The sequence below is a fragment of the Panthera pardus genome, unplaced genomic scaffold, assembly GCF_024362965.1.
Source record: "Panthera pardus isolate Hobbes unplaced genomic scaffold, ASM2436296v1 HiC_scaffold_12, whole genome shotgun sequence".
NCBI lineage: Eukaryota > Metazoa > Chordata > Mammalia > Carnivora > Felidae > Panthera > Panthera pardus.
This window is the reverse complement of record NW_026526677.1, coordinates 54,586,654-54,611,494: the sequence shown is the minus strand read 5'-3', so window position 1 is coordinate 54,611,494 and position 24,841 is coordinate 54,586,654. Positions and strand designations below refer to the sequence as shown.

The 24,841-nt window shown below is 36.1% G+C and overlaps 3 protein-coding genes across 3 annotated transcripts; all 3 read right to left on the bottom strand.

The window, feature by feature from the left end:
* Positions 1 to 468: 468 nt before the first annotated feature.
* LOC109267109 (olfactory receptor 51A4) lies at positions 469 to 1,413 on the bottom strand. The gene has a single exon (XM_019449600.2). The coding sequence runs from the start codon at positions 1,411 to 1,413 to the stop codon at positions 469 to 471; it is 945 nt and encodes a 314-aa protein (XP_019305145.2).
* An 8,274-nt stretch (positions 1,414 to 9,687) lies between these two features.
* On the bottom strand, positions 9,688 to 10,509 carry LOC109267074 (olfactory receptor 51A7-like). Its single transcript, XM_053899233.1, has one exon. It carries the CDS (start codon positions 10,507 to 10,509, stop codon positions 9,688 to 9,690), a length of 822 nt encoding a protein of 273 aa, XP_053755208.1.
* Positions 10,510 to 16,177: 5,668 nt separating this feature from the next.
* On the bottom strand, positions 16,178 to 17,119 carry LOC109267073 (olfactory receptor 51A4-like). Its single transcript, XM_019449578.2, has one exon. It carries the CDS (start codon positions 17,117 to 17,119, stop codon positions 16,178 to 16,180), a length of 942 nt encoding a protein of 313 aa, XP_019305123.2.
* Positions 17,120 to 24,841: the final 7,722 nt, after the last annotated feature.

The following is a 24,841-nucleotide window of genomic DNA, read 5'->3' as shown; positions in this document are numbered from 1 at the left end:
TAAACATTTAGAAACTAAATAGTTTCTTGCAGTATTTTACTAAAGAGATGCTAGTGAGGTGCTAGGATGAGTAAAACAATGAGGTGAGAAAATTAAGACATAATTTGAGGCTAGAATCGAAAGAACTAAGAACTTAATATAAATAGATTGAACGCAGGGATGAGGAGTACACTCCTGGTAGACAGACACTACCATTTCACTATATTGTTGAAATTTGTTGTTTTTATCAGAGGTGACATCATAAGGTATCTATTATTATTGTGTTAACTGGGATAGAGTCCCAGGATATACTTCTTGTTTCCTGTTTTATGTTCATGTTCAGCATCCAGTTTGAATAAAATAAATCTGCTGATAAAACAAGAAAAGTGTATTGATGATTATTTGTGGCAAATATTAGCTTTTTCACAAACTGACCTTGATCTCTTATATAAGAAATTTCCCCAGTATGCATCCTACATTGTCTGATTGTTACATCTGCTTCTGACATAATTTTGCTACAACTCTTACTCTAATCTGTCTCGTTTTCACACAGTACACAATGGGATTCATCATTGGAGGCACAAGTAAAAGAACATTTGCCATGAGAACATTGAAGAGAGGTGAGACATGTCGGACAAACCGATGGACAATGGAAAGGTTAATGATGGGCAGATAGAAGATGATCACTGCACAGATGTGTGAAACACAAGTATTGAGGGCCTTGAGCTGCTCCTTTCGGGATGCAATTCCCAGTACAGTCTTGAGGATCAGGAAGTAAGACACAGCAATAAGCATAAAGTCTACCATAACCCACAGTACTCCAAAAAAGCCATATATGACATCAATTCGGTTGTCAGAGCAGGCCAACTTCATGACATCCTGGTGGAGACAGTAGGAATGGGATAATTGGCTTTTATTACAATATTTCAAACTTCTCAAAGTGAAGGGGAAGGGTAGCACTAGGAGGACACTCTTAAGGGATATCACTATTCCTATTTTGACAACTCTGATAGGAGTAAGAATGGAGCTGTATCTCAGAGGGCTGTGGATGGCTAGGAAGCGGTCAAACGACATGATCAAGAGCACTGAAGATTCCACTGCTGCAAATCCATGGATGAAGAATTCTTGGGCAAAGCAGGCATTGGCAGAAATTTCAGGGGCATTGAATAAGAAGATCCTCCACATGGTGGGTAGAGAAGAGAAGGACAGGCCCATGTCAGACATGGCTAACATGGAAAGGAAGTAGTACATGGGCTCATGCAAAGAGGGCTCTGTCTTGATGACCAAAAGGATGGTGCAGTTTCCCAGAATAGCAAAAATATACATGCTACATATGGGGATAGAGATCCAGATGTGTGCATATTCCAGCCCTGGCATCCCAACCAAGAAGAAGGTGGTGATTTCAACATCTGATGTATTAATAATGGACATCATACATTTAAAGGACTCTGCAATGAAACAGAGATTCTTTAGTTGGTAAAATATGAATATCTGGAAATTTGCTAGAAAAAAATGCAGTTGTTGAAATTTCTGGCTCTTTTTAAGCTCTCTTTTGGAAGAATACAATATTTATGTGACTATCATATAGTGAGAAGTGGATGCCAATTTAGACTAAAATCTGCCTGTAGAATACATGAAGAAAATTTCTTTTGGCCATATTTTTCCTATAGAAAAACTAGAAATTCATTTTGTATTCAGATATTAATTTAATTTAATTTTCCCTTTAAAATATTAGTAAACTCTAGTCAAGTAATGTGGAATTCCCTATTTCTTGCTTTCACATTACAGGTAAGAAGTTGGGTAAAATATATGATTTCTAAAATGACACTATGAAGGCAAAAGAATCTCACAACCCAGTATCTTCCTACCTATTCCACAAAAATATTCTTTCACAAACTACCCTTAGTTCTATTCCCTGCCATCTGAAAATTGTTGGTTATTTAAAAATGCTTTTAAAAATTCCCACTGTTTCCAAATCCTGTATATATTTGTAAGGGCAGTTACTGCAGAGATTACTGACGTATTATGTCTCATGTTTTCCTGACCGGGAATTTGTGATCACTTGTGTAGTGTTGACAGAAGAATGATAATAATGATAGAGTATCACAATTTAAGAGAATCTGAATTCTGTTGAAGAATGATTTCCTATTTACATAGTCTCCAAAGGACAATTTTCCCAGAGATATGGCCTTTGGAGTCTTCTTCCTTTTGTATACGAAGTTGTATGTGGTTGATTGTCAAAAAAAAAAAAAAAAAGAGTGAAAACAAAATAGATGAGGATATCTGAGTACTTACCAAAAAGCGGACATTTTGGAGAACACTTCTGAGAGTAGCTGAAGGATTCCAACAAAGTCCAGAAGTTACCCAAGGCACTTCCTTATATATAAAGGCTTGCCTCTTTTTCTCTTTCTCAGTCTTGTACCTGCCCAAGGGGCACTGAACCCTTGGGGAATTCCAACCAGGACAAGTCTTTTCTGAGAATAAGAATAAACTTGTGCAGATGCAATAAATCCACAGAGATGGTTAATACCAAAGAAGTGAAATAAGTATCTAGACTTTGAATTAAGGGCCATTTTGTTTGGAGAGAGGCCTTTAATAACCAGGAGTGGTAAAGACCTGGTAAATCCTGTGAAAAGCCTCTGACACTTCCGTTGGGTTTTTGGCTCAGATATTACTCCTTTGTTCTGAAAAGTGTCAAAGCAGAAATGCTGTGAGTTCAATCAGTGCTTTCAAGGAAGTGATGTAGGACAAACACCTTATGATATACATTTTTAGCCTTCTGGTTAACTCCAGAGCCTGTATCCATCCTTCTAGATCCTTACTCCTAGACATCATTAACTAAATATCCCTTAAAATCAACTTATCCAATAGACTTCATTGTCTCCTTTTCCAATTCTGATTTCTTCTTAGGGAGCTATCTCTATAAGAAGCCTTTATGCTTAATATTTAACAAACCCCAAATCTGAGCCCTTTAACCTCTTCTCACTCACATTTTGTTCATAGCAATAGCCAACATTTGTTGAGAATTTAAATTGTTCCACTTATTTTCATTCATTATTGATGATGATTTTGAGTCCTTGGATCTTTTAAATATGACAAGTACACTTATTATCTTCATTTTACTGATGAAGAAAATGTTCTCAAGGAGGTCAAGTAGTCTCTCCAAGATCATTGTACAGTAGAGGTAAGGTAGGAACTCAGGTCTTCTGGATTCCAGATAACTAAGCATATTTCATGCAATGGGGATGGCCAATCAATATTTATGGAGTTATGGATCAAATGGATGGTAGAATTCTATAGTATTTTCTTCACTCTAAACTGCCTATTAGTTAATTCTAGGGATTATATGGAACATGTAACCTCACATTTGTTGACCTTTCAACAAAGAAAATACTTAAGGATTCCAGAGAAAATTCTCTTGAAGCAAAAAATGTATATATATATATATATATATATATATATATATATATACTCACCTCCATTAATACAGAGTCTTGGATGAGAGCTAATATTGAGTAGATCAAAGAGAGGAAGTATAACAAAGTATTACCATAACCCTCTACAATAACCTCTCTTTAACTTTTTGAAAGTCACTTTATTTTACAAAGGTCCTATTGTTTTCATCCTCCTCAGAGGATGAAAGTTCCTTTGGCTATATTGTCAGGAATTCTCCATCTTCAACTCTTGCTTTGTATCTCAACTTTCCAGTTCCTTCTCATAAAGGAGATGGCAGAGTGCATCTGGGTTTTTATTATTATTGTGTGTGTCACAACTGCAATAATGGTGTTATATGTTTATTGGCTTATTGCCCAACTTTGGAGACTGATTCCATTTGTTCTATGGTAATATTAATAAGCTACAACAGAGAAGTTATCACATCTGTTATTGTTATTTTGATATGTCCAGTCCCTAGCATGTTGAAAGGCATGTGGTAGCTTAGTAGATGTTTGTTGAATCAATTAATGAATGAACTGCATTGTAAAACATGGCATCTTAAATCATATACTGTTTTTAACTTCGTTGTCTTTAGTATCTTTCCCATTTGGCTATGCTTGCTATGAAGTAAAAGGATAGATTGTGGTAAATCTAACATCTGTTCATATGGACTTTTACTGTGTAAGCTGGCATTATTTATATTTTTGCATACATAATTTATATAATCTTATTTTGAAAGTTTTATCCGCATATAATTATTCAAAGATAGAATATTAATAGGCAATAGGATTAATTATGCATATATATCATAGTTATTAACATTTGATCATATAAGTTTGAAGCATTTTTTAATAATAAAAAGACATTACAGATTAATTGAAGTTTCTTGGCTCTATGCACCAAATGTTAATAAAAATATGCATGTCAAACAGATGGGACAGCTTAAGCAATCCCTCAATGGAAACATATAGGTAAAGTTCATTTATTAGGAAAGAACAGTTAAAAACAAAGATATAACTTCAGTTATATTCAGGAAGAGGGTTTCATGACTCTTGGATAGGTGCTGTCAGTGAAGATAACATACAGCTAGGGGCACCTGGGTGACTCAGTGGGTTGAGCCTCCGGCTTTGGCTCAGGTCATGATCTCACAGCTCATGGATTCGAGCCCCACATCGGGCTCTGTGCTGACAAGCTCAGAGCCTGGCGCCTGCTCCGGATTCTGTGTCTCCCTCTCTCTCTGCCCCTCCCCCACTCACGTTCTGTCTCTCTCTCTCTCTCTCTCTAAGGATAAATAAACATTAAAAAAAAATTAAAAAAGATAACATGCACCTGGATGCCTGTCTCTATTCTTAAGCATAAGATTCCAGAGATGACTACTTTTTCATTAAGATTCACGATTGTTACTAAATACATTGGTTTGTAATTACTCGTGTAATGATGTTTGTATTTTCTGGGAACTACCCCTACAATCCCTATAGGCCATCATATGAGCTCATTTCTCATGTATATTTTAATAATCGTTTTCCTTAAGTAATGGTTTTGACATATTATTTCTCACTGATATCATTCTGCCAACTTTGGCAGTTCTAGTAGACATCTACTGGGTTTGTTTGCTATCATTTTCATTTATTTGTTTTTGTTTGGTTTATTCCAGTCCATTTCAGCAACTTTTCTAGAAAGAGAAATCCTTACTTTATATTTGTAATCACAATGTTTGAGGTAGTGGCATAGGACTAATTTTGTACATGACTAATTTTGCCATTGGCATTAAACTTGTCTCCGTGGATATAGTGTCCATTCTCTTTAGGATATTAAGAAAGCAGTATTCAACCCCTTCCCTAGATCTCTAAGTGGAGATGATAATATGAATTCTCTCTCCTCTATTAGATAAGATGTAAGAAGTGTCCCCACTGCTTGTTTATCCAGCTTGTGACCACTTACCATACCATGTGGGTTAGCTTCATTCAGAATACTGACAAAGTAGAAAAGAGAGGTGAAGACAGTTAGTGGTGCTAATGACCTCTTTCCTGCACTGAAGTATGCTGTAGCCACCCCCCTTGCAGGTTCCTATAACTTTTACTCCATATCCATGTGCCATTTTAATATCTAAATGTTTTGTTTTTGAGATAATATTATCTGGTTTGTTGTCACTTGTATTGGAGTGTGTACCTCACTAAAGCAAGCTTTTTGATTTTCAGAGTTGAGTGTGGATTAATATATTCGTTTATATTAGAATTAGGTTTAAATTCAGCAGGGAACTTTTAGTGAGATCCTATAGATCTGATGAGATCTTATATATATTTGATATTACTCCATTTTAAAAATTAAATTATTTTTTCAACACTTTAAAAACATTATTTTAGGGTGAGAGAGAGAGAGAGAGAGTGAGAATCTTAAGCAGGCTCTACACTCAGCACAGACCCGGACACAGGGGGCTCCATCCACAACCCTGGGATTATGACATGGGCCAAAATCAAAAGCCAGGTGCTCAACTGACTGACCCACCCAGGTGCCCCTTAAAAATTAAATTCTAAAGAAAGTGCTCATCAAGATAAGCGTACTTTTAATCCCCTTTACCTATTTCACTTATTCCTGTTTCCTCTGGTAGTGACCAGTTTGTTCTGTGTATTTAAGAATCTGGGTTTGTTTTTATCTCCTTTTTAATGTTTGGTCGTTTGTTTTGTTTCTTAAATTCCATATATGAGTGTTTGTCTTTATCTGACTGACTTTTTATTTCACTTAGCATTATACCTTGCTACAAATAACAAGATCTCATTCTTTTTATAGCTGAGTAATATTCTTTTGTATACATACATACATATATATATATTTTTTCTTTATCATTGACCTATTAATGGACAGTTGGATTGCTTCCCTATCTTTGCTATTACAAATAATGTTGCAATAAATATAGGGGTGCATATCTCTTTTCAAATTAGTGTTTTTGTTTATTTAGGGTAAATATGCAGCAGCGAAATTACTGGATTATATATGGTAATTCTATTTTTAATTTTTTTAGGAACCTTCATACTTTTTTTTCCACAGTGGCTGTAACCAATTTACATCCCCACCAACAGTGCACAGGGGTTCTTTTTTCTCCGCATCCTTGCTAACATTTGTTATTACTTGCCTTTTTGATTTTAGCTGTTCTGGTGGATATAAGGTAAAGGCTCGTGGTAATTGTGATTTGCCTTTCCCAGATGATTAGTAATGTTGAGCATCTTTTCACATGTCTGTTGGCCATTTGTATGCCTTTTTTGGAAAATGTCTCTTCAGGTCCTCTGGTCATTTTTTTTTTTTTAACGTTTATTTATTTTTGAGACAGAGAGAGACAGAGCATGAACGGGGGAGGGGCAGAGAGAGAGGGAGACACAGAATCGGAAGCAGCCTCCAGGCTCTGAGCCATCAGCCCAGAGACCGACGCGGGACTCGAACTCACGGACCGCGAGATCGTGACCTGAGCTGAAGTCGGACCCTTAACCCACTGAGCCACCCAGGCGCCCCTCCTCTGGTCATTTTTAATCAGATTATTTGTTTTTATGTGTTGGGTTCTATAAGTTCTTTATCTGTTTTGTCTATTAAACCCTTATAATACATATCATTTGCAAATATCTTCTCCCATTCAGTACATTTCCTTTTTTTTATTGATAGTTTTCTTTACTGTGCAAAAGCTTTTTATTTTGGATTAGGGTCTAACGGTTTAATTTTGCTTTTGTTTCCTTTGCCATGAGGATACATATGTAGAAAAATGTTTCTATAGATGATGTCAAAGAAATTACTGCCTATGTTTTCTTCTAGGAGTTTTTTTGGTTTCATGTCTCACATTTAGACCCTTAATCCATTTTGAGTTTATTTTTGTGTATGGTGTAAGAAAGCAGCCAGTTACATTCTTTTGCATATCGTTGTCCAGTTTTCCCAATACCCATTTGTTAAAGACATTATCTTTTTTCATTGTACATTTTTGCTTTCATTATGGTATTAATTGACCCCATAAGTATGGTTGTATTTCTGGGCTCTTTGTTTTGTTACTTTGATCTATGGGTCTATTTTTGTGCTAGTACCATACTGTTTTGATAACTACCACTTTGTAGTATATTTTGAAATCTGGGATTATGATACCCAGATTACTCCATTTTAAAAATGATGTCTAAGTACTATTTACATAGCTTTTATTTTCCTTTCTGTCCCAGTTAGTTAATTTGTAGAATAAGTGAGTTCCACATTAACAGGGTTCCCCAGACATAGTTTAATTTGATTCTTTGGATTTACTATCATACATTTTATTCATATTTGCAAAATTGATTAGAACCATGTTATTTTTTAAGTATTACAAAGTTTATGAAAAGTAGATTGCAAATGAAATACAGTAAAAATGGAAAAGTACAGCAGTTTTGATGGTTTTTCACAGTGATACAGTTATGAAAGGCACATATTCACATTTGACCTAATCATCTAAGGATGGCCAAATCCACCTGTTTAGGCTTTACAACCACATGTACAGGTATCTCTGTATGTAAATATTTACATGTATTTGCATGTACTTATTTGTTGTTCTTCTGTATATTAACAGAACAGTAATTCAACTGTATCTTTTTCATTAAAGGATGTGTAGATTTAGTCCCCTTAAGGCTACCAGTGTTCCCAAGCTATCTGAGAGGAGCCTGCTTTTCCTAGAACCTCTAGAGCAAGCATGCACATCCTTCATAAACACTTAGAACTATTTTATTCTCTTAATCAAGGGAAATGGTGAAAGCACACTTCCAAATAAGAACGCTGATAGACATAAAAATATTTATACTTGTATTTTAGTGATTTATCATACAGCTCTTATTAAAGTGATTTCTAAGGCTATAAATCCACTCCCTCTTCTACAGGTACAGAAAAATCATCTAGATCCCATAGCAGGGTTTTGTCAAATAGAAAATTTGCTCTTAACATAAAATGTTTAATAAACACACAAACAACTAGGATATTCCAGGTCCTTTGCTGGGTATTGACAAAGACAGAAGTGAAACTCTGCTTCTTTTTTTTTAATTTATTTAAAAAATTGTTTTTAATCTTTATTTTTGAGAGAGAGAGACAGAATGTGAGTGGGGGAGGGGTACAGAGAGAGGGAGACACAGAATCTGAAGCAGGCTCCAGGCTCTGAGCTGTCAGCACAGAGCCTGACACGGGGCTGGAACTCACGAGACACGGGGCTTGAACTCAGGAACCATGAGATCATGAACTGAACTGAAGTCAGATGCCCAACCAACTGCACCACCCAGGCACCTCATGAAACTCTGCTTCTTAAGTCACTCATACATTGATTAAAAATATAGACAATTTAAAATAAATTTAAAATACTGTTTAAAAATGTAGATTTAAATTTAAAATTTAAAAGTACTATTGTTTAGTATCATAACAGTAGTAAACAAAGAATGTTGTGCAGACTTAGGTAAAGCATAGTTAACCAATATACACTTAAAGGAGGTCATTTGTGGAGTCTATTGCAAACTATTGAAAATATAAATAAGTGAAATATCTGCTTATCTATGTTTTGAATTTAATTTAAATTATTTTATGTATGTGAGGCTTACCTCTCCAAACACATCTCACAGTCCTATAGGGCAGAGAATTTTTAATAGATTATATGAATTGCTGATCACACACACACACACACACACACACACACAAACGCATACACACTAGATATTCAGAACTTGCTGATTCTTTTGTGGGTAAGTGTGTGAGCTTAATCTTCCAGCACATTTTAGTCACTGCTGATTATGCCTGTGATAATTAAAGCCACAGACATGTTATTTTATTTTTTTTCTATTTTTGTTTAGAATCATATTTTAAAAATCTTTTAAGTCCTAATTAGGACTGCACTGCTATTAAGGTTGATAGATAGGTGGTTGCATAGAGAAATAACAATCAGAAAAGAGGTGGGACAATTAGATATAAGAAGACTATAACCCCACGCCTAACGCCTAAGACATCTTATCTAGATTTTGTTGCTGCTTAATTCAATCAATAACTTGACATTTGAGGGCCTACTTAGTATAGGCAGTGTAGCTTTGCGTTCAGTCTCTATTCTGTCATTACTATCTTCAGGTTCCTACAATCGTTCAGAAATTGCTGAGTTGAGTTTTCATTGTGGCTGACAATGCTCATCAACCTTGTTATCACATAGTTTTGCCAGGATCCGATTTCTAATCTGCTGACTCATCACTGAGTACACAGTGGGATTCATTAGAGGGTACCAGAAGGAAAATATCAGCTATAATGGCCCTAATGACTGGGGAAACATTTTTTGGCAAAGCGATGAAGGGCAGCCAAGGTGACGATAGGCACATAGAAGATGAACACAGCACAGATGTGGGAGATGCAGGTGTTGAGGACCTTGAGGTGGCCCTTGTGTGAGGCAATGCCTAGAATAAGTTTCAAGATCAACATGTAAGACACAGAAATGCACCCCAAGTACAATAAGGATGTAAGAGCCACAAAGAGTCCGTAGATAACGTTGACCCTGTTGTCAGAACAGGCCAGCTTCATGACATCCAGGTGGAGGCAGTAGGAGTGGGATAGAAGGCTTTTCCTACAGAATTTCAGCCTCTTCAGAATAAAGGGGAAAGGGAGGGCAAACATGATACATAATGCAGCAAATATGAGGCCGATTTTAAAGACTCTGGCACTGGTCAGGATGGAGGTGTATCTCAGAGAGCTGTAGATGGCTATGAAGTGATCTATGGACATGATGAGAAGAACTGATGACTCTATAGCTGAGAATCCATGAATGAAAAACTCTTGGGCAAAGCAGCCATTGGGGGAAATTCCGGTGGCATTGAACAAGAAGATTCTCAGCATGGTTGGAAGGGAGGAGATGGAAAGTCCCAGGTCAGAAAAGGCCAGCATGGAGAGAAAATAATACATTGGAGCATGCAGAGAGGTCTCTGTTTTTATGAAAAAGAGGATAGTGCAGTTCCCCAGGATGGCAAGGAGGTACATGAGGCAAATAGGGATCAAGACCCAAATGTGAGCATGCTCCATGCCTGGGATCCCAATGAGGAAGAAGGTAGAGATTTCCATTTCAGAGGTGTTCAAGACTGACATTGCAGGAATGTGAGGGGCTCATAATATGAATCTCAGAAGAAACTTCCTGAAATGGCCTAAATAGGTTAGCGTATGCTTTAAAATGTTGGTGTGAAATCTTAGGATTGCACTTTTTTTTTCTTTGTATAAGAATTCTTGGACTAAAACAACATATTTTATAATATACTTGTAGGAGTAATAGCAGGACTCATATAGATAGGATATGAAAAGAAACATGAATATAGATTAATATGCAGTAATTGCTATCAGATAGATATTTCAAATATTTTAAATGCTTTTCCTAATCTCATTATACAAGAAGGAAGCAGTAAATTTCACAGCTTCTATAGCCATCTTTTTAAGGATTGTCATGCCTTTAAGTTTGAAACCTGTTTGGAGAAATATAGGATCAAAGAAGGATGTCACTTAGTACAATTGCATTTATAGTTATAAATGAATATTTTTAAAAACAGTTTTCTTTCAAAAAACGGGGCTAGCAAGGGTTAACATCCATATCTAAAAGGATGAAGGTAGACCTGTATGTCACATTTTATGCAAAAGTTATCTCAAAACACATTATAGAGCTCAATCAAAAAAGAGCTACAACAATAAATGTCTTCGAAGGAAACTTAGTTGGTAAGTTTTTGTCATCTGGGGTTGTGCTGTCTGTGAGGTCACTGCTGCTCTTTGTCTTCCCTCTGGCTTCACAGAATCTCATATAAGCAGATACCATTTTGATGTGCACTAAATGAATGAAAAGTTATACCCTCAATGCAGAGGTATGTATAAATTAAATTTATAAATGTAATTATATGTATAAATTAAATCATAAAATGAATTTTATACAAAACCCACCTTCACACCATTGCTTAAAAATCTGTGAACTCATAGTTTTTTGTTAGAATTGTACAGTCCCTTTCTGTTCATATATAGAGAGAAAATGTAAAGAGATATTTAAACCTATAAAGAAGCATGCTGAGTTAGGACAGACAATAGAGCAAGTAACTCTTAGTGGTCCCTATAGCCTTCTCACTGATGCCCCTGAAAACTCAGTAGTTTTGCATGTCTGCACCCAGAAACACCTATACTAACCTGTGAGGCAATAACTCTACCATTCAGCAAACATGTCACCCCACAGCCAGCCAGGTTCCAGTACCTGTCTCTGAATTTCTCTCTGTGCCAGGTTAGTGATTCTGGCCTAGACTTGACTGGTTGCTATCATTTAGCAGGACTCTGGACTTCTACCATGCATTTACAGAATTGTTGGACTTTTTAGAGGGTTAGGGTAATGGCATCCATCCTAATCACTTGGAAACCACAGCCAGCCAGATACCGTGTGAAATTTTTGCTTGAGCTGGTACAAAGGCAAGTGGCAGCTATGAACATTTGGAAACTTACCAGTAAGTTGGTAAGTGGTTGTACCCACATGGAAGAGTAAAGAGGAAATGGAGGTGGCATGCAGTCACCAGAATTTCACTGCTATGTAGGCACAACAGTCCATCCTGACCTGCAGAGTCTAGTCCTGCCTCCCTGCTGCTTTCCTATTTGCCCAGAAAGCGTTGGGGATTCCAGCTCAGCAGGATGTACCCAGAGAAAAAGAAAACTCCCTGGAGGTGAAACCTCAAGAACCCAGGAGAGTCATCCAACCCCCTGTAAATGAGATGAACTAATCCTTTTAGCAAAACATCCCTTAAGCCTCCTCTGCCCCCTCTGGCAGAATATGCTCCTGGCTTCAAAGATCAAGAGCATCATGTGAATACTCTTAGAACAGTTTCACAGTGTCTGATAACTATGCCTGTATGTGTCTGCCTCCTTCACTACACTTTACCCCCTTAAACTTATGTGTGTTTCCTTCTACAAACTGACAAGATTTTGAACATTAAATTTGCATCTAGTATTTTCAAATATGGTAGTTTGCAACTGCATTCAGACTTCACTGTGGAATTTTATAAACATAGAGATTTCTAGGCCTACTCTAGAGTCACTGAATCTCTTTACTTGACATTCATGGTATAGTCTTTGCATTTTCTTCGTATAGTATGTGTATTAGTTCCTATGATTATTATGTTATATATGAGTATTGTTTTCACTGTAAAAGTGAAATTGTCAGTTGCATTATATGTACTATGAGCTCTCATTAGACTTTTTATATTTGAATGGTGTAAGTAAAATTAACAATGAGCATTTTAAGATAAACGTAACACTCTTCCATTAGCTTAAAATCAATATCTTTTTTTAACTTTTTAAATTTTTTTAAAATTTTTTTTAACGTCTATTTACTTTTGAGACAGAGAGAGACAGAGCATGAACGGGGGAGGGTCAGAGAGAGAGAGGGAGACACAGAATCCGAAACAGGCTCCAGGCTCTGAGCTGTCAGCACAGAGCCCGATGCGGGGCTCGAACTCACGAGCCGTGAGATCGTGACCTGAGCCGAAGTCGGACGCTTAACCGACTGAGCCACCCAGGCGCCCCTAAAATCAATATCTTAAAACAATAGTTTTTGTTTGACTCTGATGCATTCATGAAAGCTCTACAGTTAGCAACAGTCCAGAGTTTTATCTTCAATATAAAAGGACCCAGTCAGAGCTTGTGGAAAAGGCCTGCACCCAATACTTCAAACTTCAAAGGACAGACTCTTAGGTCTAAAACTTTCAGCGGGTTGAGTTGTGATTTCCAGAACTCTTTTCATTCAATAGACGATATTTCATGAGACTGCTAACCCAAGATCCAACAGAAGAGTTCATTGCATAGGACTGGCTGAACTGATGGGTAGCATCCTAATATGTTGTTTGGAATATTGTTGATGTTATCATCTTGTTCTATTTTCTGAATATATAAGGAGGATTTTTCTCTTTCTCTTAAGCTATTTCCAACCAATCATAATCTAGTAGACTCTGCTTTTGTAAAATGCAATGAAACATTTTGAAGTTATAACAGATTCTCATTAAATCCTCAGTGTTCAGGAACTCTTACTGAGTGTCTTTGCTTTTCATACTACGTGTATTTGCATAGGTGCAATAAGATCCTGTCCTCTTTTCACCAAGGTATGATTTGGAGGATTGGTTATGCAACCAAGTCCTTTCCTAGAATGTCATATTTGAAAATGTTGCTCATTTAATCAAGTATGACTAGTGACTTTTAGTGAACGAAGTTTGACTGTATAAAATCTGTGCTGACAAAGCCCTCTCAAATAAATCACCCTGTTCCTTGGTTTATAGGCATAGCCAGTAAAACTGGTAAGGGAGATCACTTCCATGACAGAACAGGATACTGGGACATTTTGGGGATATGAGTGAAGAAAATACTGCCCAAATGTATACATACCTGAAGGAGTAATTTGGTGAAGACAACTTCTTGGTTATAGCTCCCTATTCTGGATATAGCATATGATAGCAGCTTTTAAACATCTAATCTGATTCTGTATGGAAGTCTCTAGCACTGCAAACTTAAGAAGGCCCATCTGGTATATCATCATTCTTTCTGCATCTGTGTAAGTAATGAGATAAAATCTAATGAAAGCCCAATCAAGAATAATCTTTCTTTGAAATTATATTTAATTTAATTTAATTTTTTAATGTTTATTCATTTTTGAGAGACAGAGAGAAGGACAGAGTGTGAGCAAGGGAAGGGCAGACAGAGAGGGAACACACAGTATCAGAAGCAGGCTCCAGGCTCTGAGCTGTCAGCACAGAGCCCAATGCAGGCCTTGAACTCACAAACTGTGAGATCATGACCTGAGCCTAAGTCAGAGATTTAACTGACTGAGCCACCCAGGCACCCCTGAAATTATATTTTATTTAAAATGGGGGAGACTATACAGGAAAACCTGTGCTTCCGTGGGAAGCTACATTTTTATAGCATGTTCTTATGGGTTATCTGATTTTGATATGCAGGGACTTGGTATTTTCAATACTTTTGAGCTATTTTCCAACTCTGTAAGTCTCTGTAAGTTGTAGATACTAACAGCAACAAAGTAATTCAGGTAGGTAGACCAGCAAATAAATTCTGACTGGTGGAGGGTCAGTAAGCATGTCTCACAAAGTGAAAGAGACTATTTGTAGTCATTTGCCAAATAATGTCAACATTCCTATCTATAAATATATCTTTTATATGGGATCTCCTTTGAACAGTTTGTATTATTTGCCTGGTTCTTTCATTAAAAATAAGTTAAATTAGTTCTCTAATGGATGTTCATTTTATGCCATTGTGAGAGCTATTATTTTTACCTTTTTTGAAAATTAGTCCTTTTAAATTTTATTTATTTATTTATTTATTTATTTATTTATTTAGTTTTAGAGAGAGAGCATGAGAAGGAGAGAGGAGCAGAGGGAGGAGGAAGAATCTCAAGCAGGCTCTATGCCCAGAGCAGAACCTGATGCAGGGGCTCAATCTCATGACTGTGAGATCATCACCTGAGCCAAAATCAAGAGTTCAACGCTTACCCAACTGAGCCACTCAGGCACCTTGGCTTGCTTGCTTTATTTATTTATTTATTTATTTATTTATTTATGAGAGAGAGAGAGAGCATGGGCATGAGCGGGGGACAGAGAGAGAGAGGGAGAGAATCCTAAGCAGGCTCCATGTCCAGTGTGGACCCCAATCAGGGCTCCATCTCATGACTGTTGGGATCATGACCTGAGCCAAAATCAAGAGTCAGAGCCGAAATCAAGAGTCACATGCTTAACTGACTGAGCCACTCATGCACCCCTGAAAATTGGTCTTAGTCAGGGTTTATATCTTTGCCTGAGAGAGAGGCAAATCATATACATTATAAAGAGTTATGACATTTAGAACTCCCACAGAAACCGGGAAGACAGGAAACTTTCTATGATGTATAACATAGACAGTGATATTTTTAATGCTCAGGAAGCAAATACTGAAATAAATGAAATAGGTGAATGAATTAAATTCTTCTTATATTTTTGTAACACTGGATGTGTTTATTGTCTTTTTTATTGGTTCTATGTGTGCTCATATCATTGTCCATTTCAATTTTAGTTCCTGAGAGCATAGGCATATTTAATAAAAGTCAAAACTATGAATTGGAGAGCACTATTTTATTTATTTTTTTAAGATTATCGACTTATTCTTGGTGGGGGGGGGGATACCAGGGAAAGGGGAGAGAGGGAGAGAGAGAGAGAGAGAGAGAGAGAGAGAGAGAGAGAGAGAATCCCAAGCAGGCTCTATACTGACAGTGCATAGCTCAGTGTGAGATTTGAACTCATGACCCCATAAGATCATGACCTGAGCTGAGATCAAGAGTTGGACATGTAAACGACTGAGCCTCCCAGCACCCCTGGAGAGCACTATCTTAAATGAAGAGGCAATCCTCTGTCACTTCTGATTGCTATCCAATTGTTATATAAATGTATACTGTTAATTCTCAAATGAATATATAGGATATTACTTTAAGTATGATGAAATTGACAAGCATATATTGTGTTCATGAGGCTGGTTAAAGCAAGCTAGGTGAAAGTGGACACTTAGAATACAATTTTATATTTATATATGAGCCCTACTCTTAAATCTTAATCCAAAAACATTGCAAGGCTGATTCTTCAATCTTAATAAACATGTTGGAAAGATGATATTGTAATGCAATTAATATATGGCATGATTCCTTGTTGATTCATTCTGTTTGTTTTGTGTCATTCACTGATTGAGATTTCATTGTGGTTAAGCATGGCTGTCAGCTGTGTTTCTGACACAGCTTCCCTAAAACCATATTTCTTATCTGTTGGCTCTTCACACAGTATACAATGGGATTCATCAGTGGAGGTACCAACAGGAAAACATCAGCCATGAAGATCCTAACTATTGGGGAGCTGTGTTTGGCAAACTGGTAGATAACAGTTAGAGAGAAAATGGGAACATAGAAGATGAGCACAGCACAGATGTGGGACACGCAGGTGTTGAGGACCTTGAGCCTTTGTTTCTGTGATGCTATGCTCAATACTGCTTTCAGTATCATCATATAGGACATGAAAATAAATCCTAAGTCTAGGGTGCCTGTGACAGCCACAAATAAGCCATAGATGACATTGACCTTGTTGTCAGAGCAGGCCAGCTTCATGACATCCTGATGGAGGCAGTAGGAATGGGAAAGGAGGGTCTTCTTACAGTATCTTAGATGTTTTAGGGTCAAAGGGAAAGGGAGGATCAACAGAACATTTTTGAAAGAAAAAGCAAGTCCAATTTTGGTGACTCTGGCACTAGTCAGGATGGAAGTGTATCTCAGAGGGTTGCAGATGGCAATAAATCGATCAAAGGACATGATGAGAAGAACTGATGACTCCATAGCTGAGAATCCATGAATAAAAAATTCTTGGGCAAAGCAGGCATCAGGGGAAATTCCTGGAGCATTGAACAAGAATATCCTTAGCATGGTAGGGAGAGATGAGAGGGACAGTCCTAGGTCAGAGAGAGCCAACATGGAGAGAAAATAGTACATGGGTTCGTGCAGAGATGGTTCTGTTTTTATGAAAAACAGAATGGTACAGTTCCCCAGGATGGCAATGAGGTACATGAGGCAAATAGGTATGGAGACCCAAATGTGGGCATGCTCCATCCCTGGGATCCCAATCAGGAAGAAGGTAGAAATTTCAGTTTCAGAGCTGTTGACGGTGAACATGACAGGTAAATGAGGGAAACAAGATGAGAAGCTTGGGAGAGACTTCCTGAAGTGCTGCAAATAGACTGGCTCAGATGCCTGACTCTACCATTTTGGAATCATTGAGGTATTGTGAATCCAAGGGATATGCACATAATTCTTAGGTATAAACCTAAATGGAGAAACCTAGGAAGAGAAGTATTCATCAATGTCCATTAAAAACAAAAACTGAGAGAGAAGGAAAACAAATTTATATCAAAATTGAACATTACAACAGAGGTTATAATAGGTATAATAAGTTCTATACAAGAGCTGATTGGTCAACTAAGATAATTATATTCCAACTGGAGAACTTGAAACTTTCACTTTTTAATGTAAATATTATACTTTACATACTGTTAAAATTTCAATTAATGTACATAAAATTCAGAGATAAAGTAATATATTTTTATACAATGTCTTCTAACGTAGACATGGGTTTTTTCCCTTTCTTCTAATTTCCTTTTATGTCTTTCAGAAACATTTGGTAATTTTCTCCACAAAGATCTTACATCTTTTGTAAAAAATTTTTTTTAGAATCCTTATGCAATTATTTATAAGAGTATTTATAAGATCATTTATTCTCTATTACTTTTCTATTTTTCATAATGATTACTGGTCACATAGAGGAACACTGCAGATTTTTGTTGTAGAAGCCTGTTATAAGCCTGTCTATGCTGGCCATTCTCTTTTTGTCTCCTCCCTTCCTACCATAGAGTCCTGAGTGTCTCCTCATCTTCTTTTGCACCTTTGGCCATATATACACGTCTGTAAAGAGATCCTTCAGTAAACCCTCTTCAATTGACTTCCTCATGTGTCTCTGTGTCTTGCTGGCACATGGTCTTTCATTCCTTTTAGTTAAGATTTTCTTCACCTCCTCTAGTCTTTAGGCTGTTATCTGCAGTGCAAGATGGGGATTTGCAATTAACTTATTTTGCTTGTAATTTAGTATTCTTAACCTGAAAAGCCATGTATTTTTTCAGCGTTGAATATCTTCTGCCATTATAATTTTCAACATTGCCTACTAAAATATATCTAGTTGGAACTTGTTGAAACTTCCCAATCTAACTTCCTATTTAGATTACTTCATATCTTCAAACTGTTCATTTGTTTTTGTTGCATTTTGGTGAATTCTTTAGTACCACTTCTTATTTACTAATTCTGTTTTCATTTGTTACTGGTCCCAAATGTATCCCAACTATTGAGTTTTATTTCAATTACTCTATTTTCTTTTATAATTCATATTTATATTTTTAATTTATATCTACCTACCCCCATAATTTTTCATTCATTTTATTGTTATTATGCCACCTTCAAGTTTTGAGGATCTTAAGAATGGCTGCTTCAAAATTCATTTTAAATTGCTTTAGTTTTTCTTTTCTCATCAGTGAATGCTATTATTGAAATTGTAGAGTTTCTTTTTCAGTGTTAGTCTTCATACATGTTTCAGAATTTTACTTGTAAGCGCACCTTGAGTGAAAATTTCCTTGTTTGTTTGATGATTTATTTTGTTCATGCCCCATGTTTAGATGTAGCAGTTGACTCTTCCTCACTTCCTTAAGTTTGTCAACTGTACTAAGTCTTTTTATAACGGTTAAAGGATACTGTTTCAAATGAGAGTTGAGGATGGTTTTGCCCTTCCCATCTCCCACCCTCAACTATCTCAAGACCTGGCTTGTTATGGGGAATAGATTTGAGCTGTGACAACACCTATTTCTACTCTCCATGTGGATTAACAGCTTCATGTCCCAAGTAGGGTAACTTAGACTGGTCCCTTGTCAAATACAGAGCACTGTTGTGCTGAGTCCCATGCACATGCTGAGCTGCCAACCACCAATATGCCTCTAGACCAGGAGCCACATTGGTTTCTGGATTCAACTTCAACACAAAATTATGTATTTTTACATGGCATCTCATTTCTCTTTCTCTCTCTCTCTATCATCTATCATCATCCATCTATCATTTAACATCTATCAATTATCATGTATTTTCTATCTATTTGTCTATCTAAGGAGCATGGCAATATCTCTATAATTTTTATCTTTTATTTATTATTACTACGTGTGTAGAGTAGAATGGAAATTGACATACCAAATTTAGCTCACTATACCATATTGAATAAAATTCTCCACCAAAACTTCAATACAATTTAAAAAATATAACCTATTAATGTTCAAGAAAAATAGTTTTGAGAATTGTTTGATCATATGCTTTTTGTAAAATAATGAGTTAATGTATTAATTTATTCAATGATACACTAGAGCTAATTGCAGGCTTCATCATCAATTTTTGTCATGAGGAATTTGATAATGTCTCTCAGATCTGAACTATTTAGGCCATTTCTTAGTACTTCCATTCTTATTTTTACATAGATCTTCAACCGTTTTGTCACAATGATTCTGTTGTCATGATGGAAAATACTTAAAAGCTCATGTTCCCTTTTTTCTTAACTATTTTTTCCCCTGGAATTCATCTCTCCTATAATCTCAAATGCCAAGCATTGTAATCCACCTTCAGTTTTCTCTAGGCTATTGTTGCTTCTTGATCTTTCACTGCCTTCTGAATGAGTTTTCTGGACTGAACCCCACCTCCAACTTCCTGTATTTATTTTCCTCTGCCCAAATTACTTCCACTTCTGAGTTGTCTATAAACATTTTAGTGACATTTATTCCCCTTAAGAATGAGATGTCTAGGAGACAGACAATTAGAAAGAAATGCCTAGGAAGTTTTGCATTATATAATACATTATTTGCATTTTTTAATAAAGTAAAAAACCTGTCAGGTGTTTGGATATTGTTCACTTTAGAGTTTGGCAAACTCTCATACAAATTCATAGTAAAGTAATGAATAAACTGTACTTTCAGTGACTGGTTTGTGATAGCTGTCTGCCTAGACACTAATCCAGTTGTGTCAAATCACACAACAACCAATGAAGGGCTATCCGTTAGACCTAGTGTCTTCAGATTCCCCAGACTTGCTTCTGACGTTAATCTGGAAGGAGTAAGATTAATGTTTAATGAAAACTGAAGTTTTATTTTAACAAGGATTGTGTAAGGGTTTTGCTTGTTTGGTTTATGTAACCACACAGAGTTATTGGATCATTCCCTTTAGGACAGATAGCATCAAAGCATGTTTACCGTCAGATTTGTTGAGCTAAGTGAGACGTTTGAGAAATGTTGCTTTGCTGCCCAGGGTCCCTCTTCTGCCTAGCTTGTCTTTGAACTCACCTACTTCCCTCTTTACTTCAGCACCCTTCCTGCCAGTGTCTCCATCCCCGCTGCAGACAGTTCTTCCTGGGCTGTAGAGGGGACTCTGCTCTTTCAATTTTCTGCTAGATATTATCTAGCAAACTTTCTCCCAAACTTCATAGGTTGTCAATAACTTAGCACTGGTTTTGCACAGTAATCATGTAATAATTTTGAATCTTTTAATCAATTTAAGCATTTTGAGATCTGAGTTATTAATTTTTCCATACCGAATCCTATCAATAACTTCGTGTTTATAAGTTCTCTTAATGTAATAAAAACTTGTTTACTGATAAATCAAAAAAATGGAGTAATAACATTTTCAACAAGCACATTATTTATTCTTCACTATCAACCTCTACTTCTCCTAAATGAATATATATATATATTAGAAAGTGCTATATGTCTCTGGAAGAGCCATTTTATTTGCTTTGAAGTGTGACATTTTTAAAGAGTCTACAAGAAAGTAAAACACTGCACAGAAAAATTTCTAGTATGTTGTTTTCATCTCAGAAGGGCCTACCCAACCCTATTCTGTACTTCACAAAAACATAAAAAATGCAGTGTAAATAACAGATACAGAATGTCTTTAAAGGATGGATTTAGAATAAAGTTTACTGTTTATATGGAAGTTTTAAATAAGGTTGTTTATCATGTTCTTTAAGTTAAAGGTAGAGTGATTTTCAATGAAGGCATTGGGACTACTTCAGGTGTTGACTATATCCTGATATTGAAGCAGGCACTGAACAGTGAAATCATGATAGCTTACCAGGGATAAGAGATGCATCTTGTGGTTACTGACTGATAAGATCATGAGGGTTTTCAGGTACTTACCAAGGTGTTGGCCACTGCATTTATATTCTTTAAGTTCAAAAAAGAGATGAACACAGGATGAAGTCACCCAAATCCCATTTGATAGACACAACAAGGGTTGATCATGACAGTTTGATTCTAGTCCTTCTACCTGGATGCCCTTTTAGCATAACAAAGGCCTCTGGGGATGAGAACTCTGGAAATTACCCAGAAGGGTTAAAAAGCCCCCAGACAAGTCCTTAAATGAATTAGTTCAAGAAACATTCAACTGAATTCCCATTATGCATATGAATTAGCCATTTATGTTTAAGGCCCTAAGAGGCCTCTCCTGTTGCTCCAAGCAGAATTGATTCCTATGTCACCTGCAATTTTAGAGACTCTGTAAGTGGCTTTTCTGCAAGAGTGTCACATTTTGTTTTCCGAGGTCATTATGTTTGTGCCTGTAATTGAGTGTTCAGATTCAGTTTTGCTACTGCTGGTAAATGCACTTTGTACCCTATAAAATAAATATTAGTCTTCTTTTCTCATTCAAGAGCATTTGAATTTATTTTTAGAAGCCAGTTAAGTATGCTCTTTTAAAAAAAATTTAGTTATTAGTTTGTGGGTGTGCTTTCTATATTAAAGAATATAGCCTTCTATTTTGATGTGCTTGCAAATAATTTTTCCTCTTATGTCACTTGCATTTGTCTTTGTTAGTGATGGTATCATAGGCTGAGTTCTCTTTGAATCAAATACTGAGGTGAATATTTGTGTGCAGAGTTTATTGGTTGAGTGCTCTCAGGTTAAAGACTTATGGGGAAAGAATGAAGTAGTGGAGAGAACTTTGAATTCTATGCAATGGTAACAAAGACTACACTGCCTTGGCAATCACTACCTCTAATCCTGCTGAATCCACATATGTGAGGACAGAAACACAACATCCCCTGTGATCTATTTTGGGGTGGGGAGGGGGAGGATGTCGCAGTACATATAAAGGCCTTTGATTCAATGTATATATTGAATATATGAGAAAATCTCCAGCAAAAACAAAATATGAGGGTGGAAAACATTAAAAAAAAACAAAAAATCTAATCTACGAGTTCGTATGTCATCATTTTAATGGGAGGTCCTGGAATAAGGGTTACCTAATTATGGATTTTTAAATATCCATATTAAACATATTGTGAAATTTTAAAGGAATAATGATAAAGATAGAATGATAAATGTTATTAGAAAAAAACAAACATCTAAAAATAATATGTTTGACTACAAAGCAAATATAATTAGATGTGGGTAAGATATTGCAATAGCTAGACAAGAGTTTAGAAGACAAAGGGGTTAATGTTTTCTAAGTACTTAGGTGTAATTAATTTAACCTAAGAAGTTACTCGAGGATGGTTTCCAGTAAACTAAGTGAATTGATAGAAGAATACATGAACCCTAATAAGCAATGCAAAACCATAAGGTAATTAAAGTAAGTCCCAGGAGGGCATTTGTGCCACGAGCTAGAAAGCTTCAAGTCTAGTTTGGAGAAAGACTAGGAAGAGCTCTAATAGGGCAATATCTAGAGGAATAAGTGGATATCTAAGATTTGTATTGTACTTAAAAATTTTAAACAATATAAGGTGATTAAGGGAAGATAATTCAAAGAGAAGAGAAAATTAATTTAAAAACTGAAGAACATTTAAGTAGTTATGCAAATAAAATGGGTATGCGATAATTATGTACCATGTATATGTCCATAGTCATAAAATTAAGACTATTATTTGTATATTTTCAATTTAAAAAAATTTTAAAACTTTTATTCATTTTTGAGAGACAGAGAGAGAGAACATGAGTGGGGCATGGGCAGAGAGACAGGGAGACACAGAATCCGAAGCAGGCTCCAGGCTCTGAGCTGTCAGCACAGAGCCCTACACGGGGCTGAAACTCCTGGATCAGACCGCGAGATCATGGCCAGAGCTGAAGTTGGATGCTTAACGGACTGAGCCACCCAGGCGCCCCAGTATATCCTCAACTTTAAGGAAAAAGTATGAGAAGTTTCTCTGCGGTAACAACTTGTAAGTAAAAATAGAGTCAGTCAAAGGAAATTTCGTGGACACAAATACACTAATTTTACTATGCCAGGAATTATTTCTTTGAATAACAAATACAACTATAAACATATTGTTCAACCGTTTAAAATAGTCCATAAAGAATTCAAAGTAATGATACAAACATAAGAACAGGGATTTCTGTTTTCTGGTTCCACATGTAAGGGGCTTGGAAACTGCTTCTCCACCCTAACAAATAAAAACAGAAGTGACTGAAAAATCAACAGCTCTTGTAGAAGCACTAAGAGAGTTGAGAATGCAGGATAAACCCCTGTGACCAAAATTGGAAAGACAGAAAAGTGCACAGGAGTCACAGTTTACTGGAGCAGAGACTCATTAGCAGAAATCAACTTGGGAATCAGTGCTGTGTTAGGAAAACCTGAAATGATAAAGATTATAATATAAATTAGTGAAATGAAGAATAGAAAAATAATTTAAAAATTGATAAAATAAGGAATTGCTTTTTTGAAAATATAAACAGAATTGATAAACCCTTAGCTAAAGAACAAAAGAAGTTTAAAATCAAATTAGTGTCATCAAGCAAGGTAAATATCAAAAAAACTACACATAGGCATATTATTTTCAAACTACAAAAATCAAAAATAAAGAAAAAAATCCTAAAGCACTCAAAGGAACAAAATAACTTACCTATATGGGAACAAAGATAAGAATTACATGTGACTTCTCAGAAACCATCTGCTAAATTTGGGCTTAGGGTTTTTTTGTTTTGTTTTGTTTTATTTTGTTTTGTTTTGTTTTTCCTGGATCCTTGAGATGTAAAGTTAGATTGTTATTTGAGAGCTTTCTTCTTCTTTAAAATAGGTATTTATTTCTACAAACTTCCCACTTAGTACTTCTTTTCTTGCATTTCATAAGTGTGGTGTGTTATGTTTTTATTTCCATTTGTCTGGAGTTATTTTACAGCTTTTTAAATGTCTTTTTTTAACCTATTGTTTAAGAGTGCATTTAATTTCCATGTATTTATGAATTTTGCTGTTTTCTTTCTATTATTGATTTCTAGTTTAGTTGTGTTTGGAAAAGATACTTGGAGTGAGAATGATTTCAATCTTCTTAAATTTGTTAAGACTTTTTTGTGACTTGGCATGTGATCTTATTAATAAGTCACTTATTTAGTTTCTTAGGTAAACTACGTATCAGCACCCAGCACTCAATTTACTTGAGAAATGGGTCAGTCTTACAGGTGGCTACTTATCCGAGTCTGCCCTATCAGATTGCAAGGTGCACCCTGGGAGAACCAGAAACAGCATCACTGACACGTGTCACACCACAAGTGATGGAGCCATCTCTGAAATTGGCAGTCCAGGGGCATCTGGGTGCTCAGTTGGTTAAGTGTCCAACTTCGACTCAAGTAATTTTCTCACGGTTGGCAAGTTTGAGTCCTATGTTGAGCCCTGTGCTCACAAACATATTTTTAGCATTTTTAGCATTCTGTGTGTTCCTGTAACTCTTCTATATGGTTCTTAGAGATTTTTCATATTCTGATCTACATCTTCACTATTGTGGTTGCTACTCTCTTCTTCTCTATAAATTTCAGCTCTTGTGTTTTAAGTTCA

What these genes read in the sequence shown, in the direction of transcription:
- LOC109267109 (XM_019449600.2), bottom strand. Translation starts at nt 1,413, where the DNA reads ATGATGTCCATTATTAATACATCAGATGTTGAAATCACCACCTTCTTC.
- LOC109267074 (XM_053899233.1), bottom strand. Translation starts at nt 10,509, where the DNA reads ATGTCAGTCTTGAACACCTCTGAAATGGAAATCTCTACCTTCTTCCTC.
- LOC109267073 (XM_019449578.2), bottom strand. Translation starts at nt 17,119, where the DNA reads ATGTTCACCGTCAACAGCTCTGAAACTGAAATTTCTACCTTCTTCCTG.